Raw genomic sequence first — 26,248 nt, 5'->3', positions numbered from 1 at the left:
AATAAAATGTCAGCTTTCTTTCATCCTTAACTGTATGTTATAGCGCACCCCATTTCCATAGGGAAAAAAGCCCCTCCAAGGTCAGCCAACCTGTGTATTTCAAACACCAAACCCAACTGCCTCCTAAAATCCCTAGCTCTGATATATAAAACACAGAAGATTAATATATATATATATACACACACACACTTCATCATTAACACAGTCACATCACAGAAAATTCAATCCTTGTTGACTTAGCCACATTAAAAAAAGGTGGGAACAAATACGTAATACTGTTTCACTAGTCCATACTATGTAAGATAACAAGAACAACAATTTTCTATAAAGGACCTCAGTTTACAATAAAGTTTCTAAAAATCTCCTTTCACCATCAAATTAAAATCTACCCACAAACCTGATGATTTAAAAAATACTATAATACTGTAGGTACTAAAAATCTGGAACATTTAGAAAGTTCAGATTTACAGTTAAAAGCTCTTGCCTCCAACTCTACCTGTAAAGTAATAATTTTTTCTCATTATCATAGCTTGACAACTCCACTTGATAACTCCAAGTAGGAAACATTCTCAATAGCCCCATCCCTCCCAGTCACATTCTCCCTACCTCTAAAGTCCCCTACTCCAAGTGGACCACTCACTCTTCACTGAAGCCGGGAACAACCACTGACAGTTAAAAGTTTAACAGTTGATAATAATGCTCTGATGAGACATCTGCAATAATGTAGGTGGAAGCATGACAGGGACTCTGAGCCAGGGAGCTAAAGAGGCTCAACAGTCATATGAGCTGGCACCTTTGACAGTATGCACCTTAAATCAGTCATGTCAGCCAAAGTATGGACATAAGGACATATTTTAAACAGACCAATGGCAAGTAACTTGGATGCAGCTGGTGCTATGTAAGTGAGTGAAGGACACTAAGTGGGTGTGCTAGTGCACAACACACAAGCCCTCACTGTTTGGAAACTGCTCAATGTCAAATTTCTGAGGCCTCAACTCTCTCCCTGCCTGCCCACCCCAAACTCTAAACGCACACAAAGTTTTAGCAGTGAGTACGATAAATCTTCTTGGCTGCAGACCTCTTGGATAAAAATGTGTCAAAGATTGGCTACAAACTGAAAAATACAGTTCAAATGAAGTTTCGTTACACTGAACCCCAAATAATAGCCCCTGATTCTGTGCAAGATCATGGAATCACAAAGTCTGAGAGTTAGGATTTCTATAGGGTAAAAGTCTGACGAATTACTATTAGATTATTTATAAAGAACCAATTACAAGACTATGTACACTAAAATTGAGTAACTGGAAAAAATTCTGATAAAATGGCTTGGACTCACTCGGAATAAATATATTCATATTATAATAGAAGATTAACCACTGGAGTATTTATAGATAAGGCTCACAGAAGTCACGAATTCCATGACTTTCTGTGACCTCTCCGTGACTTCTACAGTGGCCGGCGTGCCTGGCCCGGGGCTGCTGAACTCCCCAGAAGGGTGAAAGGAACTCCCCTCCCTCCGGTCCTAGCTCCACGTGCTACCTTTGCCTGCAGGCACTGCCCCCGCAGCTCCAATTGGCCGCGGTTCCCAGCCAATGGGAGCTGCAGAACCGGGGCTTGGGGTGGAATGGAGGCAGCATGTGGATCTGGGGTTGCTGCTTCCCAGGAGCCAGGTAGGGAGCCAGTCCCAGCCCTACTCCCCCGCAGACACACACCCCCCGCACCACGACTCCCCCCCAGCAGCACAAACCCCCAGGCTACACACCCCTCCCCAGCACCTGTGCCCCCTCCCAGGCTGCCCCCCAAGTTTTAGTCAGGAGTATATAGTAAAAGTCATAGAAAGGTCATGGGCAGTAAATTTTTCTTTACTGCCCGTGACCCGTCCATTACTTTTACTAAAAATATCCATGATTAAAATGTAGCCTGACTTATAGATGCTTACTGAATTTGGCATCACAAAATGCACTCAAATGAAAGTAACATCGATTTAGCCTTACTATTTAAAGCTTAAATTAATTTTAAGCACAATCCACATAGATACTTTTAGATGGACACTGATGGACTCTTGAAAACTTCCTTTTGGAGTAAGCACATGGGTCTAGACCAGGGGTTCTCACAAAATTTTTTGGTGGCCTCAGACTGCCACTCACAATTTTTCCTAAAACACTCAATTAGCTTTAGGAAAAACAAATAAATATGCATATATACATGTCCAAATCACTGTAATTTATTTATGCAGGGTTTCTTCACAGACTCAGTAATAAAAATAATTAGTTTTCTCTGTTCTTTACCTTGGACCTAAACAGAACAGAAACAAATAATGTGCTTTGCATGTTCCTGTCCCTTCTTGTTATTGTTTCTTTTGCCTTTATTTTTTTTTTTTGGTTGCTTATTTTTTTAAGACTTGCTAGTAGTAAGTCTGTTTCTGTGAAAAGTGATATTTGTATTTTGTTAATATCACTTTTCACAGCAGCAGACTTCCTAGCTAGCAGGGAGGAAGTGAAAAGTGATATAAACAAACATACAAATATCACTTTTCACAACAGACTTACTCAGCTCTCGCAAGCTGGGGGACAAATTAAGTCATGGATGGGGAGATGGGTAGGGAGGCAGCTCGGGCCAGAGGTGATTGGGGGGGGGGGGGGTTGAGTCCGGGGACTGGAGCCACGCAGCTGGGGACTGGGGTCGGAGGATGCAGTGAAGGCTGGGGCGATGGGGAGGCAGCTCAGGGCCAGAGGTGATGGGTGGAGGAGAGAGCTTGGTGTCGGCAGTCACTGCCGCAGGGCCCCACGGGTGGAGTCTGAAACCCTGCAGCTGGGGGTCAGGGCCCACTGCTGCACGGCTGGAGCCCAGGGCCCGAGGAGGCAGCAGGTGAGGGTGGAGGGAGGAGCCTGTAGCCAGGGAATGGAGCCCGCCACCACACAGCTGGAGCCTGCCTGCTCCTCCAGCATTTGTGGCTCCAGAGGGGGACAGGGCCCAACCCCTACTGGCAGTCCTGGGGGGAGGGCCACTGCTTTGACCCCACCCCGCATTCACCACCCAGGGGGCTGCGGCCGCACAAGAAGCCCCTAGTGGCCGCATTCGAGAAACGCTGGTCTAGACTCCCAGTCTTTGCAAGGGACTTTTTGAAGCGTGTGCCAACCAGACTTAAAAACTTTCCATTTTTAATAAATGTAAAGGTGTCAGCTATCTGATTACGGATATTTGTTTCAATTGCCAGGAGCCAAAATTACCACAGTGTAGACAGGTGTAATTCTAATTGAAATCTATGAAATGTATTCATTGGTGGTTTACACTACCACCTAAGTGGGTTTGGTAATTGAAGTAAGTAACAACTTTCACCTATCTGGCATCCTGTGGTTGTGCAAAATTAATGTAACTAGGATATGGAAAAGACGACAAATACAACAGGGAAAGGGAACCAACAGTAGGGCACACAATGAAACAGCCACCCCACCGCACCCTCTTACAACCTCCAGTTAGTTACTTTTCCTTCTATACTCTCCTCCCATAATGCAGAACTACAAGTTACTACTGCCTAGATTTAGATCTATATTGTAGTTACCTTGCATCAGTTTGCTTGGACAAAGGGATCTTCAACCTGGCACACCTGGGCAGCAGAGGATACTTTTAAAAACAAAACAAAACAAACCCAGACTATGCTAAATGGATATAAGCCACTAAAACAGATTTAAGAGTGCCAACACAGAGGAGATACACAGATTCAGCTAAATACATTTCAAAACAGATTTAGTTAAATTGATAAAATGTGTGTGCACAGATCAGAAGGCATAGAGAGAATGTATTTCTGCAAGGCCCAAGCTGTGAAGCCACCTTCTCGTCAAAACAAAGCTGGTTTTATTTAATTTATTTACTTATTTAAAGAAATCACAAAAGATATGCAAGTTGCAGCTGACAAAATGCATGTACATACAGTCTCATCTTTACGTACCCTAGACTATAGTCTCAGGACAGCTATTTACATAGTGTGAGTAACCCAAGGGCTGTCTTCTGAGCTAGTTACACCTTTACCCTTTTCTAAAAAAAAGTAATCAGTTAAAAATATACCATGATTTGACTACATTCAGTCTTGAATAGTCTTAGAAAGACATCCTAGAACAAAAGACAAATTATTTTAAATATTTTTCTATTTCATACTAATGATTTTTGACAAATTAACTTCAAGTTCATTTCAGAACATGTCTGTCTTGTAAACAGAGGCTGCAAGAGCTAGTTTAGAGGCACTCCTCAGAAGAACCTAGATCCCTTGGTTTGCAGCAAGGAAAAGATACAGTGGAGGAAATTCATCCCTGTGTTGGCACTGAGCCAGGTGCAGAGATGGAAGGGGAGTTTGTCTGCTCCTCCCAAATGCTGAGTTTACCATTGGGTAGTTCAACCCACAGTTTAGGTGAAAGCAGCTCTGAAGGCTGCCTTTACTGAAATGGGCCCTTTGGCCCATTGTGCTATCTGGGAATAAATGGAGTGTAGGAACACACCAACCACATCCTTTAACCCCTTGAACCATAATCCCTGGAGGGCAGAGACATAAAAATGGTAAAGTCAGATCTGTTCCTGCAAAGGAAACAGACAACTGTTTTGTGGCCAGTTTATGCCAACTATGCCAGTGTCTCCCTCTGCCAAAACACAATCTCTTTTATTGGAGGGTGATGGAAGAAAAGAGAAAGATTAAGTACACAGGATGACAAACAGATATGCTGTACGCAAGCCTGTATGTTATCAGGAAGGAGAGAACTGACATTCCCAGGTGCTATCCAAGTTTGATTTTACAAGCTGTAATTGTCTTATCTAAAACTCTCCCCCTTAATGGGAAAGGAAAAAAACAAGTTAACTATGTCTTGTTAGTTTGAGCATTTAAAGGATGTTTATCCAACGCCATAAATTATAGCTTTTACAACATCATTTGGAGTAGCACCATCTCCCTGAGGTGTTTGCCTCTGCCTCCACCTCCAAGTGCAGCCAAGCAACAGCTGTGGCTAGCATTTTTTTCTATTTGGTCATCTAGTCCTGCTCTGAGTAAACAACATGGCGGTAAAAACAGTGACTTCTCTACACTAGTGCCCCCCAGTAAAAGTGCAATGATAGAAGATTTCGCAAAAAAAGAGGCTAGTGTAGAAAATGTCAAGTTCAACTTTGTCTCACACTACTTCGTTACTTTAGTAATTTCCCATACATCTCTTTTGTGAGACCATCACTTCACCCTCATTAAAATTTCAGATGGAAGTAAACTGAAAATCGATTAAAGTGTGGTTACACCCATCCTCCTTCATAAACACACTGCAAAAATAATAGGGTCCATGAAATAGGGTCCATACTAGAAATTAATTTCTAGTATGTTTTTTTTCTTTGTTTATGGCCCTTGCCTCTACTTCGAGTATTTGGCAAGTTGCTCTAACAATATACGCAGCAGAGCATTGCACAAGATGCTGAGATATCATAAATGTTATGCTGAGACATTCCCACAAGTAACGAAAAACTTCTCCCAGCTGCATCCTCCACGGATTCAGATTCTGGCAGAAAGGGTGGGAAGACTGGGAGCACAATCCCAACTACTACTTGGATAGGAGAGATAATTCATTGGACTGCTCTAGTTTATGCCAAGGCATGCCATTTCCTTGGTATGTCTTGCTGGTCCCAAAACCCTTTCAAGTCTTATTTCACTTTATCTTTTAATAGCTGTTGTCATTGTTCAAAGCCATTACACCTCTGACAGTCTTAATATCAGAAGTAGGTTTCTTTCCCTTGGAACATGCAAATAATATGTAAATAACTTGTCACACTCTAAATTTATTTTCTTAATTTAAAGGCAGGTTTAAGACTCATACAATACAATATTAAATGCCTCTAAACAGGGTAAGAAGTTGTAAGTATAGAACAGCACTTACACTGTCACTGCACAGTCCTCTCTCTGTTCCCCAAGCTTGGAAAATGTGTCATCTCCTCACTGGTTTCTTGAAGTCTTTTCTGTTACCACAAGCAAATTAGAGAAAAAGCCACTTTTGTTAAGCCAAACCCACACCTCTCTGGATTGTCACTATGCTAGAATCTGCTGTCACCTGCATCTCTTTAAATGCACCTCCTTTCTGATCCTTGAGGTTATTTTCATGGTGAACCCCTACTTGTGACACTTTCTGGGATAAGAACTCTTTGACCAAAACCTCAAACTATAAATACGGCTCCAAACACCCTTCTCCTCTCTATCACTCACAAGAGATTTTTTCCCCCACTGTCATACATTTGGGGCAGCTTGCAAGATATTTCCTGTGCATCACTCTACTCTGACCCTTTTGTCAGAGACTACCTGTCAGAAATTATTTTCCCTCCCTTGACTTCAAGGGTCTCTCCAATTCCTCCTTGCTCCAGTCCTTGGTCAGATATACCTGACACTGTTCAAAGATGTTTACCCATTTCTAGTTCATTGTTCAAAAGATTATCTTTCCTCTATTGTCACTTGTGGGAAAGTCACCACTTTCTCATATGTGATATCCATCTCAATTTTTTAAGATACTACTCTTATGCCCATTTTCCTGATTAAATTGGTTTAAGAGACTTCTTGGTTCCCCCATTCCTTTTCAAATGCTTATTAGGAGGGTCTAATCACTACAGTAGACTCAGTCCACTTTTGCCTCTTACCCCTTTCTCTGGGTGATTGTGAGCTGTAGCTCACAAAAGCTCATGCTCAAATAAATTGGTTAGTCTCTAAGGTGCCACAAGTACTCCTTTTCTTTCTTCACCCAGTGTTTCAGCTGTTAGACAAATTCATTGTTTTACAGAGGTTGCATTTTTTGCAACAGTAACCCCTCTTACTAAGATTTCTACCTTCTAATCAAATTTAAGTTATTGATAGGTATCACATTTTCTGTTACAGCTATATTTACACTAGCCTCAGATCCTCCATCACTACAAATAGTAACACTGGTAGTAACCAGAAGAGCAAGTTTAGATGACCAGAGGTAAAAATGCTGACAGATGCCTCAATCCAACCTACACTAGTGTCTTCCCACCACTGCTACCAGGAGTAGTGCAATGAGGAGATATTTCTACACCACTACAAAAAGGCACTAGTCTGGACAAGGCTTTAGTAAATCTATGTAGTTTCCAAGTTCAGTTTCCAGTTAGTATCAGGAAGTGGCAAACGCTGGAAAAACATTTTGAGTGTGCTAAAGTAGACAAGTCAAAAAAATAGTGATGTCAGACTCGTTTAACTAAACTTACTTTCAGAGGCTTAACTAAACAGGCTATAAACATGGCTCTGTTCACTGAATCTTTGTCTATGCTACTAATCCAACTACTTTCCATTTTGTCAGAAATTACCACCATATAGGCAAGGCCATGGGGCTTGCATCAAACTACTAAATGACAGAACCAGTTACAATCACATTTGGATTACTTTGCTTTCCCCTCTTCCCCAACCCCCTCTTTGGTTCTAAGGAATGTAACACTCCTTTCACAATGCTTTGGCCTCTTGTTTTCCCCTAACAGCCCCTTATCTATCTAAGTAAATACCAGTCTCATTATTAAATAGGCAAAACTTTATAAGCATTTTGCATCCACTCCTCACATTACAAATTTATTCCTAGAGACTGTACTTAAGTATAACAATTATAAATTGGACATACAGACAGATTAAATCCTCAGCAACAAAGACCTTAAATTTCTCCCTTCTTTATCTAAGGAGATAGGTAGGGCCCTACCAAATTCACGATCCACTTTGGTCATTTTTATGGTCAGGATTTTTAAAATAGTAAATTTTGTTATTTCAGCTATTTAAATCTGAAATTTCACTGTGTTATAATTGTAGGGGTCCTGACTCAAAAAGGAGTCGTGTGTACAGGTCTCAAGGTTATTGTAGGGGGGTTGCAGCACTGCTACCCTTACTTTGGCACTGCCTTCAGAGCTGGGCAGCTAGAGAGTGGCAGCAGCTGGTTGGGAGCCCAGCTCTGAAGGCAGAGCCACCATCAGCAGCAGCATAGAAGTAACGATGACATGGTATGGTATTGCCACCCTTACTTCTGTGCTGCTGCCTGCAGAGCTGTGGCCTCAATCAGCTGCCCCACTCTCCGGCTGCCCAGCTCTGAACAGAGCAGCACAGAAGTAAGGGTGGCGTGGTATGGTATCGCCACCCTTACTTCTGCGCTGCTACTGGCTGGGCGCTGCCTTCAGAGCTGGGTGCCCGGCCAGCAGTCGCTGCTCCAAATTAAAGATTACTTTATTTCTTTAAAGGTTTCTCTTAAAATTCTTCCCACACCACCATCACTACTCCTGGGGGAATTCTGCGCATCTGCGGATGCACAGAATTAATCTCTCTCGAATAATTTTGTATTTTCCCACATAAACATTTTACCTAAGTGATACAGTTCTGCCTTTTGCCCACCAGAGGCCGTTGTGGCACCAGAACGGCCAGCCAAGAAGTGCTACAGGTCCTTCTCTCTCCCTCAGCTCCTCTGTTACCCCGTCTCCCCCAAGCCTTTGCACTTTGCTTCTGACACGTGAGAAGAAACACCGTTTCCGGTGTCTTCTAAACACCGTTCTGAATCGTAATTTAAATGAATTACACAAAGTTCTGTATTCATAGATATTTAGGTCAGAAGGGACCATTATGGTCATCTAGTCTGACCTCCTGCACAACGCAGGCCACAGAATTTCACCCACCACTCCTGTGAAAAACCTCTCACCTATGACTGAGCTATTGAAGTTCTCAAATTGTGGTTTAAAGACTTCAAGGAGCAGAGAATCCTCCAGCAAGTGACATGTGCCCCATGCTACAGAGAAAGGCGAAAAACCTCCAGGGCCTCTTCCAATCTGCCCTGGAGGAAAATTCCTTCCCCACCCCAAATATGGCGATCAGCTAAACCCTGAGCATATAGGCAAGATTCACCAACCAGATACCACAGAAAATTCTTTCCTGGGTAACTCAGATCCCACCCCATCTAATATCCCATCACAGGCCATTGGGCCTATTTACCATGAATATTTAATTACCAAAACCATGTTATCCCATCATAGGTATTAATATGCCTAGTAAGGAAACTGTGTGTCTAAATAAATAAATAATTACCAGAATCTTTTTTCTGAGGGGGTCTGTATTGTTACAGACATACTTGCTGACAGATATTTTGAAATAAATTACCAAAATAATTGTAACTGGCATGATTATATTATGTTATTTTGACAAATAAAATATACAGAATTTTCAAATATTGTGTGCAGAATTTTGAGGCGCAGAATTCCCTCAAGAGCGTGTGTGTATATACAATATATATTCATGCATTCATGGGTGACCAGGGGATACGTTCTCTAGAACTTCAAATAATTAATTCAATAATTCTGTAGCATTTCAAATAAATACAGATTCTAAATAATGCCTATTGCTCACGTCCATTTTCTCAAAACAGAAAGCTTTTTGACAAACAGTGTAATAACTTGGAAGACAAGTAATAATTGCTTGAAGCACTTTGGCCTGGTCTACACTTACAAATGAGATCAACCTAGGTGTATCACTCAAGGCTGCGAAAAATTTTGTGCCCTGTGTGATATAGATAGGTTGACCTTACTCCTGGTACAGAATTCTTCCATCTATCTAGCTACTGCCTCTCAGAGAGTTGGATTAAAAATACTGATGGAAAAAACCCTTGTAGGAAGTATCTATACTACGGTACTACAGTGGCACCGCTGCAGCTGTACCACTGTGGCGGCTGTAGTGTAGACATACCCTAAGTCGGGAAATACTTCACCACTACCACCACCACACTGGAAGAAAGCTTAATTAATACCGTGTTCTGACTCCACATAAGTTATTTACTGGAGAACAATCTTAATTGAACCTTTGAAATGAAGGAGCATCTTGACTCTCAAATGGTCTGAAATATTTAGGAATATGCCTTAAGTGGAAGTAGACAAAAATGGTTATTTTGCCAAATCTCAGTCTGAAGTCTTGACACAACACAGACTAATACATGGTCTTTGTTGGGGCTATATATGACGACATCGTCGAGGTAGGCTGCCTCGTACTTGCCATGTGGTCGCAACAGTTTGTCCATGAGCCTTTGGAAAGTAGCGGGAGCCCCATGCAACCCAAAGGGGAGGACGGTGTACTGATATAGTCCCTCTGGAGTTGCAAAGGCCGTCTTCTCTTTGTCGGCCTTGGCCAGGGGGATCTGCCAATAGCCCTTGGTCAGGTCAAGGGTAGACATAAACCATGCTTTTCCCAATCTGTCAATTAACTCATCTATCCGGGGTATAGGGTACACATCAAACTGGGACATCTCATTTAGCTTTCGAAAGTCGTTGCAGAACCTCACGCTGCCATCCGGCTTAGGCACTAAAACCACTGGACTTGACCATTGGCGATGAGATTCTTCAATGACTCCTAAGGCCAGCATTTTTCTGACCTCTGTCCTGATCTCCTCTCTTTTGGCCTCCGGGATCCGGTATGGCTTGACGTTCACCTTCACTTCAGCCTCTGTGAGGATGTGATGGTGAACCTCAGTAGTCCTGCCTGGCTTTTCTGAGAACACATCCTCGTTGCGCTTAATCAGGCTGATCACTTCAGATAATTGCTCCGGAGTCAACTCCAGGGATATTCCCACTTGGTCGGGCTGGTTGCTTTTAGGGGATGGTGCCCCTAGCACAACCACATGCGCTTCTCTAACCTGCCACGGTTTCAGCAGATTTATATGGTAGATCTGCTCCAGCTTCAGGCGACCTGGCTGTCGGACCTTATAATCAACTTCTCCTATGGCTTCTATTATCTCATATGGCCCCTGCCACCTGGCCAGGAGCTTGCTCTCTGCTGTGGGTATGAGCACCATTAGCCGGTCTCCCACCTGGAATTTCCAGGTTGTCGCTTGGCGATTGTAGTATGCCCACTGGGCCCCTTGGGCCTTCTCCAGGTGTTTGCGCACAAAGGAGCAATGTGGGCTATCTGGTCTTTCTTTGCAACACATGTTCAACGATACTTCTCCCTGAGTTCGGCTGTTCCTCCCAGCCCTCTTTGGCCATGTAAAATATACCCCTGGGGTGGCGACCATATAACAGCTTGAATGGGGAGAATCCAGTGGAAGCTTGGGGAACCTCCCGTACAGCAAACAGCAAGTAAGGCAGCAGGGTGTCCCAGTCTTTCCCGTCGCAACTAACCACTTTCCGCAGCATGTTCTTCAATGTTCTATTGAAGTGTTTGACAAGACCATGAGTCTGGGGATGATAGACTGAAGTCCTGAGGGTCCATATATGGAGCACTGTACATAGGTCCTTCATTAACTTAGACACAAAGGGGGTCCCTTGGACCGTCAGGATCTCTTTAGGTATCCCTACTCTGGAAAAAATATGGACTAATTCTTTGGCTATGGTCTTGGACATGGTGTTCCGTAGGGGTACGGCCTTGGGATATTGGGTGGCATAATCTAGTACTATCAGAATGTACTAATGACCCCGGGCTGACTTCTCCAATGACCCTACTAGGTCCATAGCTATTCGCTCAAATGGGATTTCAGTAATTGGTAGAGGTACCAAAGGGGCCCTCAGGTGTGGTCAAGGCCCATGTATCTCCTGTCCGGAATGTCAGATACAATATCGCCAGACCGCCGCATAAACGCCGGGCCAAAAAAACCTCTGCAGAATCTGATCAAGGGTCTTATCTACCCCTAGATGGCCCCCAAACAGATGGTTGTGGGCCAGATCCAACACGCCCCTGATGCTTCTGTGGGACCAAGAGTTGTTCTATGACTTGCTCTTGGATCCAGACTACTCTGTATAGCAGATCACCCTTAATCACATAATATGACCCTGGGCCCTTAACTCTCCCCTCCATGGGGACCACATTTACCGCGACTCCTTATTTACGACTATTGCTGTACATTGGATCATTGGCCTGATTCTGACCAAAATTCCCGAGTGAGGTCCCCATTTGTCAAAACTCAGGGGGATCTACGTCTGTCTCCCCCTCGGGGAAAACCCCCGGGGAACTAGGTCCGGTAATTGGGTCGTTGATCGCCTGCTCCGCCTCGCCGTCCGTTGAGCCACCTCTTTCCCCTACAAGCGTAGATTTCTGTTACTGGGTCAAGATCCTAGTTCCCCTCCTTTTATCCACCCTCTGTTCCCTCCGAGTCTTCCGGGGCTTTCCTGGCAGGAAGAACAAATCCTGGCCAAATTCACGGAAGGCTGTTGGGGGGCGGAGGGGGTGTTTATCTATCTGGGCCACCCCCTGGGGCCCAGGTTCATTATTTTCTTCCACCTTCTCCCCAGGGAGTAGGCTCCGATTGCTCTTCCGCATCCTTCCTCCCCTCCATAGTCCAGCCTGGCGCTAAAGCAAACCAGGGCCTCGGAGCAGAGACTTGTCTCCGATTCTCGCGCCTTCCTTCCCCGGTGGTCCGAGAAAGTTCTTGGGCTGCTAGGTGTCTCTCTACAAGGGCAACTAGTTCATCATGAGAGGAGAGATCATTTTGGCGAACCCACCCTCGTATGCCCGGCGGCAATCCCCTCATGTACCTGTCCAACACGAGGATTTCCACTATCTTTTCCAGCCCATGGGTCTCGGGGTGGAGCCACTTCCGGGCGAGGTGGATTAAATCAAACAGCTGGGACCTCGGCAGTTTGCTGTCCCGGTATTTCCACTTGTGGAAGTGCTGGGCCCCTATGGCTGGCATCACACCTGACCTTGCCAGGATTTCCGCCTTCAGCTGAGGGTAATCCATAGCTGTCTCTGTGGTCATGTCGAAATAGGCCTTCTGGGGCTCCCCACACAGAAATTGAGCCAGGATATCTGCCCACTGGTCTTGGGGCCAGGCCTCCTGCAGTGCCGCCCTCTCGAAGGCAAGGAGATATGTCTCTATGTCGTCGTCCGTAGTCATCTTCTGTAAATAGTTGCTTGCCTGCAGCGGCCGGGCCCTCTGGGGCCCGTGCGTCAGCGTGGTCAGGGCTTTTAACTGCTTCACTACTTCATTCAGGGTGGCTCAATCTTGGGCCTCCTGGTTCATCAATAATTAGTTCGTCTCCTGTTGAATGCATACTGACTCTTGCTGGGCAGCCATCTGTACCCTGGTAGCTTCTTGTTGGGACGCAGTGGCCTGTATCAATGCCTTCACTATGTCTTTTTTTTTTTTTTTGGGGGGGGGGGGGGTGATTTACCCTGCCCTGAGATGGCTTGCCACAGAGCCTTACTCACTCACCGCATCCCACTACTGACACCACGTGTGGCAAAATACCTCGTTCGCCTTAGCAGGCTCAGTCCTTTTTAGCCTTAGAGACTCAGGTTTGGGGCAAGGCAAATCCTTATAGGTGGCACAGGGTCCTGCTACTCCTCTCCTCAGTCAGTCCCTTGTGCTTGTTTTCCCTCCCTGCTGGGAAGGTTTGGTGTCTTGCTGCAAACAGCCTACTGGCAGCTTCCCTGTTTCTCTCACTCCCTCACTGCCCTCCTCCTTTCATGCAGGGGAGGGTTTAAAAAGGTCTCAAGTAGTTGGAGTCAGCTGAACCTAATTGGTTCCCTAGCAACCCCTTTTCCAGCTGAACCTTATTGCCCCCTGGTTCTCTCTCCTCAGTAGATAGGGAGGGGCATTTTAACCCCCTGGGACTAATTACTACCCCCCCCCTCCTTCTGTAGCTGTTTGTCCTGGGTTTACCACAGTATGCAGAAGTTTTCATGTAGAAACAAGTAAATTCAGTTGTCATCAGTCTCCCCTTCCATGGTTTCTGTTAATCACAATGTTCGAGGAATGTAAATTTTGTCCTACTCTAACACTACTAGTAATGTGCACCAGCCAAATATATCAAAAGTACAACTGGTTGACATTTAACTGGAGGAAATTACCACACAGAACAAACTAGAAAAAATAATTTTAAACTGGACCATAGAACCTAGGGGATATAACAACTTTAAGCATTCAATCTCTTGAAAAGCAATTTTAAAATTCAGGTTTACAATCAAATGTAAGATTTGTGTATGGTACCAAAAAGCATGCACAGAGCTTTAAACAAATAACAGACAAGGTTCCAATCCCAAGGATAATGCAATCTTTCATAAAAATAGTCCCCCATGAAGTCAAGACTACTCACGTGACTAAGAATTTCTCATGTAAAGTTTCCTAGATCATGCCCTCCCCCCTCTTAGAGAAGACATATGGAATGGAATGCTTATACAAATTAAGATTGAGATTGCTTGTCTCTGAAGTACAATTTTGTTTCTTTAAATTATATCGAATATTTTTGACAGAGGAATTGAAGATTATGAAAAGATGTACATTTTGAAGAGGGAGACTGCATGGTATATAGAAATTGTTCCAAGCATAGGAGAGACATAATGGGAGAAGGAAATAAAGGCAATAGAAGTGGAATTGATAGAGCAAGGGGCCTAGGTTGTAAATGAAGATGTAAACATATAAAGGAGAATAATCAACTCATCTGTTTCTGGTTTTACAAAAGCTTTAATGACTTATTACTGCGCAGATTTTAAAAAGTCACAATACCCTTTAAAGGGTCTGACTGCAGACAGTACCTTGTGCCACCTCAGTCACATATTTACAAAAAATAATGCATCAGATAATTTCACATGTTAAATAAGCATGATGTCTCTTAAAAAAGCCAAATAAAAAAAATGGTTAGTAACCTTCAGTAACTGTTGTTCTTAGAGAATTGTTGCTTGTGTCCATTCCAATGTAGGTGTGTGCTCACCCCGAGCACTGCTGCCAGAAAGTTTTTCCGTCAGTGGTATCCCTCAGGTCAGCTCTGGTGCCCCCTAGAGTCGTGCCCTCATAGCACCGGTATACAGGGCCCTGCCAACCCACCATCCCTTCAGTTCCTTCTTGCAAGCTAAATCTGACAGAGGAGTAGGAGGGAGGGTTATGGAATAGATATGAGCAACACACCTTGAACAACAGCAATTAGGGAAGGTTAGTAACTCTTTTTTCTTTTTCAAGTGTTTGCTCACGTCCATTCCAATGTAGGTGACCCCCAAATAGGAGGGGGATTTGAAGTTCAACGACAAGCAGACTGCAGTACTGCTCTGCCAAATCCAGCATTGTCTCTGGCCTGCTGAGTGATAGCAAAGCGAGTTGCAAAAGTGTGGGCTGAAGATGATGCTGCCTCTCTACAGATATCCTAGATGGGAACCTGGGTCATTAATGCAGCTGAAGACGCTTGTGCCCTTGTGTAATACACAAGAAGTGATCCACAAAGAAATTCTCTGGGTTGAGACTGGGAGACCTTTCATCCTGTCTGCCACCGCCACGAAAAGCTGAATAGTTTTCCTAAACGATTTAGTCCTTTCTATGTAGAACGCCAGCACTTGCCTAACATCTTGTGAATGAAGCCTCTGTTCTTGCCTATTGGCATGCGGCTCTGGGTAGAAGCATGGTTATTGTGGAATTCCTCTACGTTTGGGAGGAATGCTGGGTGAGGGCGCATTTGGACCCTCCCTTTGAAGAAAATAGTGTATGGAGGTTCTGAAGTAAGGGCCCTAATCTCCGAGACCCTTCTGGCCAAGGTGATGGCCACCAGGAAGGCTACCTTCCAGGACAAGTAGAGTAGAGAGCATATTGCTAAGGGCTTGAATGGGAGACTATATCTGTTTGGTAGGAAGGTCTACTCCACAAGTGGTCTCCAACTCCAGATCATCAACCAACAGCCACTATTATTTTAATTCTGTGACCAAGTTCAAGGAATTGCTGTCACAGGAATCCAGGGCCAAGTTTTCAGCTCTGGTCAAGAAAGGTAAACCAGTTGTGAAAGCATCCCTCCAAGCGGCGTTGGACGGGGCGGATTCTGCTGCACGGACAATGGGTTCGGCTGTCGTCACGAGGAGAAGCTCACAGTTGCAGACCTCGGGCCTCCCATACGAAGTACAGCAGACCATCCAGGACCTCCTTTTTGAGGGCACGTCTCTCTTTTCAGAGCAGACAGACTCTAAGCTCCACAGCTTAAAGGGTTCAAGGGCTACCCTAAAATCCATTTTCCTTTGCTTTTTCTTCAGCACCATTGACTGGAAGCAGTGTTGTGCGTCCCATTGAGGTATAAACCTCCTCCAGAGAACCCTGGCAGTGCCAAGAGTCCTGGAACATGGAAGTGTCTTTCCTTGATGCCAGAGAGGCCGAGCTGCACTGCCTCTCTGAGAAGCCGGTGCACTTCTCACTGAGGTAGAAATGCTCAGTCGGTGAGGCTCAACTCTGAAGGGGGACAGAGAGCCACCTCTATAAGGAGATATTTAAGTCTCTGGTCTCTGTGTTTTATGGTACAGGAAAGTCCTCTAAGGAGAGTACTTTCGCAAACGCAAAGACAAAACAGAAGTTCCAACAACCATCACTGGCAGTAAGACGAAACTGAAGAGACAGCAGGGCCCTCTATACTGACGCTACAAGGGTGCAACTCCAAGGGGCACCAGAGCCAACCTGATGGATACCACTGAGGGAAAAAACTTTCCGGCATCAGTACTCAGGGCAAGCATCCACGTACACTTGAATGTACATGAACAAGCACTTGAAGAAAAATTGAAATTGCAAAGTATTTCTACATTTCAATGACTTTGTTAAGTCCATATCTGACACGTCCTTATTTGGCTGCAATAAAATGGCAGTATATTCTCCCACAGTCAGATTAATTTATATACCTAAATAAACTGCTCTAAGTATTGGTATCTCACTTTCCTAAGCAATTAATACTTCATTAGACAGATTACATAAATTTAATAAAATAAATTGAAAAATTCTTATCTACAGAATTTACAGCATGAACTGTATTAGAATAGGTTTCAGTACGGACTCCAGGCAAACTTGTAACCTTAGACGCACCACTGATTTTACCATTTAGAGAGAAAGATATATAATGTTGTATGGTATACAAGACTAGTCAGTTTACATGTGTGGGATGAACAAGGAACTTTTGTCTCATGAATGCAGATCTATAAGTATTATAAGTAAAAGACCAGTAATATAGGGAGATGAGTTCCTCCTATACAAGTCTGTTATTTCCCACTTTTGCAGTTTTCCCTTGCACAGGAAGAACTAGGGATAGCTCAGTGGTTTGAGCATTGGCCTGCTAAACCCAGGGTTGTGAGTTCAATCCTTGAGGGGGCCATTTGGGATCTGGGGCAAAAATTGGGGATTGGTCCTGCTTTGAGCAGGGGGTTGGACTAGATGACCTCCTGAGGTCCCTTCCAACCCTGATATTCTATGATTCTACTTAATCTGACATAAGTGCATCCATAATACTGTATGGAAGAAGCTCACTATAAAAAGTTCATATTACTTAATCACTCAGCAATTTCATAGACAGCTTGCTCTCTAAAGTAAAGATTTGTTTTTTTACAACTAGCACTTGACACACCTACCATTAGATGTCCCCAATATGCTTTCCCCAACATGCATTTTCCTAATGCTTACCAGTTAACCTTTTACATCCCTAGTACCTAGGTCTGTGACTGGCACCAGCCACTCCTTCAATACTTTACAGAAACACTTAGGGCAGTGGTTCCCAAACTGTGGGGCATGCCCCCCTATGGGGGCATGGAGAAATGTCCAAGGGGGTGCAGTGGGGCCCAGGCCAATCCCGCGAGGGGGTGGAGAGGGAGCACGACCCAGTCCTGCCTGCTCCGGCCCCACCCCCGGCTCCGCTCCCAGCCTAGGGAGGCACCGACACATTCTATTACAGCTGGGGAGGGGGGGAATGGGATGAGGGGAAAAGTTTGGCGGCCCACTGACTTAGGGTATGTCTACACAACAATATAAACCCAGATTTAATAGGACTTGAGTCAATTGACCTGTGTCAGGGAATCATGGGCTTGAGCGTCTATACTGCATTTTAGATGTTGGTTAAGGATTTTCTGACCCATGCTCGAATCTTGGGCTCTGGCATCCAGACTGCAGTGTACAGACCCAAGCCAAAGTAACACTACCCCAAAGCGCCCAGCAACCTCCTCCCCTAAAGTGTCAACACTCTAGGCCTATTAATGTGTTGCACTGTGCGAAAATTCTACTGCCCACCCTGTTTCCTAACTGTGATGGTGCTATTGATGGGACTCAGGAGCCCATAAGGAATACAAGTACATAAACTGCATAATTAGCTCCTTTGGTGGTTGTCTCAGTAGAATGGCTGCAGTTTCAGAAGGTTTTATATTGAACTACCATCTAACCTGAGAATTGGGCTCTCTACCTCCAGGTGGAGTTATACTGGTAAGAAAATATCCATGTGCACCTGTTCTGAGGATAATTAGAACATGTGTCTCCAGGTCTGTCAAACTATTAAAATGAAACATTGAAATTCTTAAAATGGATGTTCAACTGAGGTGTTTTTGTTTGGTTGGTTATTTATTTGTCTGTTATGAAGTTGACATAAAATGTAGGTTTTAGAAGAAAAACGCACACACCCCTCAGTCAGGCTGCTGCCTGCTGTGGAGTGGTGAAGTGCAACACCAGAGTTTGGAGTTCAGTGTGCATCAGACCCTCCCCCAATCCATTATCCCTGCCTCCGCCGCACTCCAGGATGCATGGATAAGGGATTCTTGGAAGGCGGTGGGGAAGGTTTGGGTCTGGCTCCAGCTCCAATTCACCACCCTCACACTGCATGCTGCCACGCACCGCTGCACACACAGCCCTGGGGAGGGGAGGGGCTTGGGAGCAAGGGACAGACAGCAGCGCAGGATGAAGTGACTGCCCGGCAGGGAGGGGAGGGGAAGTGGCAGAGCTTCCAGCTCAGGGATGACCCCCAACATTCTGGCAGCTGGAAGCCACATCCTCCCTGTCAGCTTTGCTTCCTGCTCTGACCAAGCTCTGCACGGCAGCAAGGAGCCAGAGTCGCCACCACTGCAAGAGGCTGCAGGGAGTTGGGACTGGCTTCTACATGCCGCCCAGGCACCCCTGCACAAGCAGACCCAGGGAGAGCAGAGGGGCTCCAAAGAGCAGAGCAGGGACCAAGTGGCTTCCCTGAAGGGAGGAGGAGTGGCTGAGGTGTTGTGGGCCATCCTCCTCCAGCTGTGCTGAACCAGGAGCTCTGCCACTCCACTTCCCTGTAGGCCAGCCGCTTAGTCCCCACTCTGCTCCTTGCACCAAAATCTTGTGACCAAGAGGCAGCTCTCTTTGCAAAAAGCTTCTTCTGATCCATCTTCTTTGAGACCCTGCAGGCTCTCTGACAGTGTGCCCGCAGACTGGTGTTCAGCAGACAATGCATTAACACTAACCTGAGCTGCTGCCATTTGCAAAGGGAGGTGTGACTTCTGTTTGCAATAGACTGCACCACAGATTGTCCGCATAGAGAAGACTAAGGAAATTGCCCCAAGCAAGGTGTATAAAAATCAATTATATTTAAAAAATAAATAAATAAATGGATTTTTTTTATTTAAATCTGATTTTGATAAAATGCTTTTGAGGAAAAAACCTATCAAAAGATAGTTTTAATTAAGACACATTATAGCTCAAAGATATATCATGGAATAGGGATTATAAATTCTTATTTTAGAGTAGGAGACAATACATTCATGTAATGTTTAAGAAAAGAGACCCAGTTTTGGAATATTTTAATGAAGTTCCTCTACCTGGGGGTAAGACAGGCATGCGTGCAAAATGCAACAGTGCAACAAAGAAATGCAAGGCCTGGTTGCCCCAATGAAACAACATCATGAGAAGTGTTGCTTCTCAGGAGGAAGCTGCGTTGAAGACGATGAAAGGAACATGTCTGAACATGCAGGATCTTCAGGTTGGTAAACTTTTTTATTTTATACTTCTTTCTTAAGGATTACCTGTCTTCCTTCTGGACTATTCTTGAATTCTCAGGTTTGAGCAAAAAATATAGTTGTTACTTTATGGTACTATAATTTTAGATGCAGTTGTGATAAAAAATAAATAGCCGAAATAGGCAGATCTTCCTTTTACAATTTCACCTTTAAAGTAGTACTGAGTGTCAGTGAATGCAATGAGTAATACTAAATGAGCAGTATGGAAATAATATTTAAATAACTGCATTGACTTATTTTGTTTAGGAGAAACCATCCTCAACATGCAAGATTCTGAAGATATCCACCTTTAAGATCACCATCATTTTCTATAGTTTCCGAGTTATCTGCCAATGATAGTGTTTCAGTCAGATCATGTATGTCACATAGCCACAGTATATCACCTGAAGCAAAAAGAAAAAAAATCTCCATCATCCAGAAACAACCATAGATAAGTTTGTGATAAGAACCAGCAAGATTACAAAAAGAGGAAATTGATGAAAAAGTTGCCCAGTTTGTTTATGCAACAAACTCTCCTTTCCGTATGACTGAGAACCCACATTTCATTAACATGGTTCAGTCATTAAGACCAGGATACAGTCCACCCAACAGAGCAGATGTCGCAGGCAAATTGCTGGATAAAGTGTATGGAAGAGAAACTGAGCAGTGTGCAAGGTCTACAGGGTAAAATTGTTAACCTGAGTCTTGATGGGTGGAGTAATGTCCACAATGATCCTGTTGTATGTGCTTGTGTGACAACAGAAGAAGGGAATGTCTTCCTTACAGAAACAACTGATATATCAGAAAATGGACACACCGCAGAATACTTATAAGAAGTAGCAGTAAAAGCTATAACAAACTGAAAAAAAATTCAAATGTCTAGTACGCAGCTTGGTCACAGACAATGCTGCAAATGTATCCAAGATGAGAAGAAATTATTTAGAAGAGAGTTCCAAGCTAATAACATACGGTTGCAGTGCTCATTTGATACACCTCCTAGCCAAAGACTTCAGTGTTCCAGAAAGAAAGGCTAATGTCGTTGCTGAGATTGCAAAATACTTTTGTAACAACCACTTTGCAGCAGCTGCTCTCAAAAAAGTGGGAGGAACCAAGCTAACTCTCCCACAAAACGTGAGATGGAACTCAGTAGTGGACTGTTTTAAGTACTATATCAAGAACTGGCCTAATCTGATGACAGTTTGTGAACAAAATCGTGAAAAAATAGATGGCTCTGTCAAAGCCAAAGTTCCCAACACTGGGCTTAAGAGAAATGCTGAACACATGCTGAGTACCCTCAAGCCTATTCTGTAGCCTTGAACAAAATGCAGGGAAATAGCTGTTTTATTGCTGACGTTGTTGAAATTTGGAAGTAAGTGAGATCTTAAAAAGAGAAATATGCAATGACAGAGTTAAATTACAAGCTTTAAAAAAACAATTGGGACTAGCACTATCTCCAGTTCATTTTCTTGCAAATATTCTCAATACTCGGTACCAGGATCAAACCTTAACTGCTGAAGAAGAGGAGCTGGCTATGACATGGACATCCAGCAATCATCCTTCCATAATACCAACTATAATAAACTTCAGAGCTAAGGGTGAACCATTCATGAAATATATGTTTGCTGATGATGTTTTAAAGAAAGTCACACCAGTGAACTAGTAGAAGTCACTTAAGCACTTGGATTCAGAGTCTGCTGAAGTGAAAATCTCACTTAACAGCAGTAACTTCTTCTGTTGTTGTAGAAAGAATACTTTCTTCCTTTGGACTAATTTATTCCAAATTGAGAAATCGTTCAGGACATGAAAAAGCAGGAAAGCTTGTTTTTCTTTTTCCAAATTATGAACAAACAGGAAAATGAAGGTGAAGATGACTGAGTCCACTGCAGAAGCCAATATTTTAAGTTTCTCACATTGACCTGGCTGACACAGTCTATTTAATTTTTGTTTAACAAAAACAAACCTGATTTTAAAAAACTTGAATGTTCAACTAAGTTCAGAAGTTCAATGCTTGTTTTGTTAAATTATTATACGTTTTCTGTTGAAGAAAAAAATCCAGAATACATAATGTTGTTGTTTTAGTTAAATAAAACAATTTAAATGTCTGTCTGATGATGTTCTCCTCCTAAAACAGGATGGCAAGAAAATCCTCCAAATTAAGATTAACCTCTTGAATTGGCGATAGTTCACCTCCCAATGGCTTCATAAATATCTGCTTCAATTACCTTTGGTAAATAAAATAACCAATCATTCATGTTCTGATATAGCCGTAAATCTGATCTGAAAAGTTTTCAAAATAAATCACTGTTTAAAAATGTATAGTGTGTACCTTCTAAAAATGAAACCTACATCTGAGTTGTGAAGAATATGTATTAAGGTTATAACAACCAACAAGAATGCACTTTCATGTAGAAATCCATGATTAAATCGAGTCTTCCTGATTAGTGATTTAAATCAAATCCACCCTGGCCTCAAGGAACTCTGGGACACATCTGGAAGACTTCTGGGATCTGAGTCAAGCTGGTGTTGTGTGCACACAGGAAAGCAATAGGGCTCAAACCCTAGGTCCAAGCTTAACACGGGCTTGAACCCTAGGTTCAATCCCTAGGTTAACAAATTGGTGTGTGGACCGAAGGGGGGTTTGGCTTGAGCCCAGGCTCAAGTCAAAGCTTAGGGCATGGCTACACTTACAGATGTAGAGCGCTTTGAGTTAAACCAGCCTTCGGAGAGCGCAGTGGGGAAAGCACTGCAATCTGTCTGCACTGACAGCTTCAAGCGCACTGGCGTGGCCACATTAGCAGCTCTTGCAACGGCAACAGAAAGCAGTGCACTGTGGTAGCTATCCCAGCATGCAAGTGCCTGCAACGTGCTTTTCAAATGCGGGGAGGGGGGTGACAGGGAGTGTGCTGTATGTATGTGGGGGGTGGAGAGAGTGGGTTTTTGGGGGGCTGAGAGCATGTCAGCATGCGGTCTTGTAAATTCAGACAGCAGACCCCTCCTCCTCTCCCCCCCGCACACAGCATTCCACAGTAATGGTTGCTTTGTCTCAGAGCAGATAAGCATGCCGGCTGTCAGAAACAGAGCTTTCAAGGGGCATATCCGCATTCCTACAGCGAGTTCAAAACAATGAGAAGAGTGGCCACTTGACTTAAGGGGATTATGGGACATTTCTGGAGGCTGATCAGAGCATAGTAATGCAACACCTCGTTCACACTGATGCCCGAGTGTTTCAGCCAAGGAGCACCAAGCGTTAATCTTCTCACCAAGATGGAGTACTATGGAGTCACACCACTCTATGTGCCTTGCCAGTGTGAATGGGTAGTGGGCTAGGGCACCCAGGGCTGCTTTAATGAGCTCTAACTCATAAGTGTAGCCAAGCCCTTAGGCTACATCTACACAGCAATGTAAATCACAGCTTCAGCTCCTCTTGCCTAGATCCCAACAGTTCTCTCTTTTCTAGTCTTAACTGTCCAAATTAAAGTATGCCTCAAGTGTAGCAGTTCATCTTAAACCATTCACAGGAATACATTGCCCTCATCTCAAATCTTCAGTAGCTGTCCACGAAAGCAGACATATCATCTATTTCAGAATCTAGTATAAAGTTTCCCCTCTTAAAACCTGAGTCAGCAAAACACTTACACATCTACTTAAAATGAATGCATGCTTAACACATGCTAAATTGTGACCAGTGTCTTCAAATTCTTCCATGAATTTGCCTTCCCCTCCATCTTTCTATTCTTGCATCCATTCAACACTTACCACATCAAGTTTTTTTTCCCTCCTTGCATCTCTCTCCAAAGTTGGTAGTAAATCCTACGTCTACTGTCATGTCCCCTGCTCCTTTTCCTCTCCCCTCCCCCACCTCACTATTTGGAATTATCTCTTGGACCCTGACAACATTAGAATAACTCACGATTTTATCCTCCTAGAACACTGGTGTGTGTGGATGCAAAGTGTTTTATAACTGTTCAAAACTCATGTACAAGGATCCCAAATACCATCTGGATTAGGCTTGCTGTCAACAAGTCTAACCACCATTAGTTTAATGGGACGGGGAATAGAGGTTCTGGCAAATGCACAAATTGCTTAAACAATCCCTCCATGACTCTACCACAGCAAACTGATGGGACTTTCAAAATCTCCCAGAATTCACTACTTCTGGAAGCTATCCCAGGACTTCTGGGACAGTCACACTGCATATGAAACTGTTTAGAACACTGGTAGTGTGGATACAGGGCAAAACTAACTCATCAGAATCTGAATCAGAGTGGCTACTATGGACACACTGAAACACGTGTTTAAATAGGTTCTGTCCTACTGTTTTAATTAACAATGGTTCCGTTTTCTAGTGCAGACGCTGCCCTGGTGCCTAATGAGGCCCTTCAAAAATGAGCTTACCTAAACACTCACTCTGCCTGTTCCATCCTTATAAGAGCTGGTAAACAAATTTTTGCCTGGGCAGGTAAAAGTTTTGTAAAGAAAGCCTAGCAGACTCCATCTTTTCAAATCCTTCTTGCCTATTTATTGCCTAATGTTCAATCATTTTATCTATAAGAGTCATAACATCTATAAATGCTACCTGTAACCTACTATTTCCTTTTATTTGCACAGATTATAATTGGCTGTGAAGTGTCCCATGATGCTATTTATGTATCATGCAAGCAAACCTCTATTAAAATTATCCTCTTTACTACTACTGCAACAATTCTTATTAAAAAATCCACAATAATGCTTTAATTGCACCATGGGAATGCAGCAGTATCTAATAATAAAAAAAATTCTTTCCCTAGTTTTTAAATTTACTAACTGAAATATCAAATATTTTATATACTGTAAGCTGGAACAGGGTTTGTACAGTGCCTAGTACAATAAGGTCCTGGTCTATCATTAGGGCTCCTAGCTGCTACCATAATACAAACAATAACGTTCAAGACTCATAACTTAGCTCAGCGATCGGCAACCTTTGGCATGCAGCCCACCAGGGTAAGCCCCCTGGCGGACCGGGCCAGTTTGTCCGCATGTTCAGCCGATCGCAGCTCCCACTGGCAGCAGTTCGCCACTCCAGGCCAATGGGGGCTGCGGGAAGCGCCACAGGCGCTTTTTACATGTTGGAAAGTCAATATATGCCCAACCACACTAGACAAGTACAATCAGCTTGGAAATTGTTAACTTTGAAGCCTAATTTTGTTCACTTTAACACCTGTGTTTGTCTGGCTAGATGATGACTTAAGAACATTGTTTTTTACACTGAAGGTTATCTTCACAACCAGAAAGACTAAATGCTTCAGATGTTTGCAAAATAAATCTTAGGATCTGACACCACACACTAAATATGGCAACACCTTCAAAATCAAGAGATCTACTTCCTGAGTATTTACAGTAATTTGTCTAGACTAGGATTTAAAGGTTTAACACGTTTTCAAACTCTACTGTTGCTGAAGTCTACATTGCCTTGTCTATGACAAAGAATTAGAACACAATAGTCAGAACCTTTAAATCCTAGTATATAGACTGCCTAAGTGTAATGATGTAATGGGCACTATATTTCAGTCCTCTACGCTCTGTAATGTTATCAGAGAGAACTAGTTTCTATTCTCAACATTGCTAACTAAATTCCAGCTGAAGTCTTTAGTAGTTCTAGAGAGAGGCAGAAAAGAAAACAGCTTTACCTTCAAGTTCCAGCCCCAGTTTACAGTGCCGAGTTTAGATAGATTAAATAGATTAGATAAACTGAGCAAATTTGATTTGCAAGTCAGTGATAAAGTGGAATTCCATAAAGTCACTTTTTGGAGTATAGTTATATTTTAACATCCCTTTGACAAACCCAAATCCTGCAGATTTCTATTAACCAAAACTAGGATCTTGAATATGGAGTCATTCTAAGACGACAATTGTTGACACCTCATGGAAAGCTTTAAAAAAACAAGTTTAAGTAGAAACTTCCATCACTGCCCTTTCATTACTAGGGACATTTTTGTAAAAATAGGATTTATGTTTCTTAAGAATTTGTCTTATTCTTTAAAGATACAACCCTTATTTGATGCGACAATCATCTTCACAACAACTAAGCAGTAGAGGATCGTCTCTTTAGGTGAAAGATTTAAAAAGCACACAGAGAACAGCTGAACTTTTTATTAAAATAGCCTATTTACATGCAAGATTCCACACTAAAATACTACAAGAAAAAAACAAGTGTGCTATATTGCAGGGTTGCTCATGAGGTATCAGCAGGTCTTGAGTATTCAAATTGTAACAGACCAAATTGAAAGTACTTACAGTACAATGCATACAAGTACTCACCCTTCACAACATGCTTTCTGGTTACCACAAATAAACATTCCAGAGGCTCCCAATTTGATATGGACACTTGGGATAAACAGAAAGAGTGGCCTTTTAATTAACTCTTACAAATTACATTCAGATTCTAGAAAGTGTTACACCCTAGAAATCGATATGGAAATCCCAGTTTAGAAATTCACTAGAATTCCCACTACATATTTTTGATCCTTGTACATTTGTATAGTTCTACATCTGTATACAACTCCA

At 43.2% G+C, this 26,248-nt stretch overlaps 1 protein-coding gene across 5 annotated transcripts in view; it reads right to left on the bottom strand.

The window, feature by feature from the left end:
• Positions 1-26,248, bottom strand: part of EZH2 (enhancer of zeste 2 polycomb repressive complex 2 subunit) — a 147,876-nt gene that overhangs the window by 58,099 nt on the left and 63,529 nt on the right. For 2 of the 5 annotated variants that reach the window (XM_075125585.1, XM_075125584.1), the window contains one exon: positions 26,003-26,068. The exons of 2 other annotated variants lie outside the window; for them this stretch is intronic. In XM_075125585.1, the coding sequence (XP_074981686.1) occupies positions 26,003-26,040 (38 nt within the window). In that variant the 5' untranslated portion in view covers positions 26,041-26,068. Of the gene's footprint in view, positions 1-5,900; positions 5,980-26,002; positions 26,069-26,248 lie in introns of those variants that run through there. One more of the 5 variants, XM_075125586.1, reaches the window with a different exon arrangement.

The sequence above is a fragment of the Caretta caretta genome, chromosome 2, assembly GCF_965140235.1.
Source record: "Caretta caretta isolate rCarCar2 chromosome 2, rCarCar1.hap1, whole genome shotgun sequence".
Taxonomy (NCBI): domain Eukaryota; kingdom Metazoa; phylum Chordata; order Testudines; family Cheloniidae; genus Caretta; species Caretta caretta.
The sequence above is the reverse complement of the archived record's forward strand: the minus strand, read 5'-3'. Positions and strand labels throughout refer to the sequence as shown.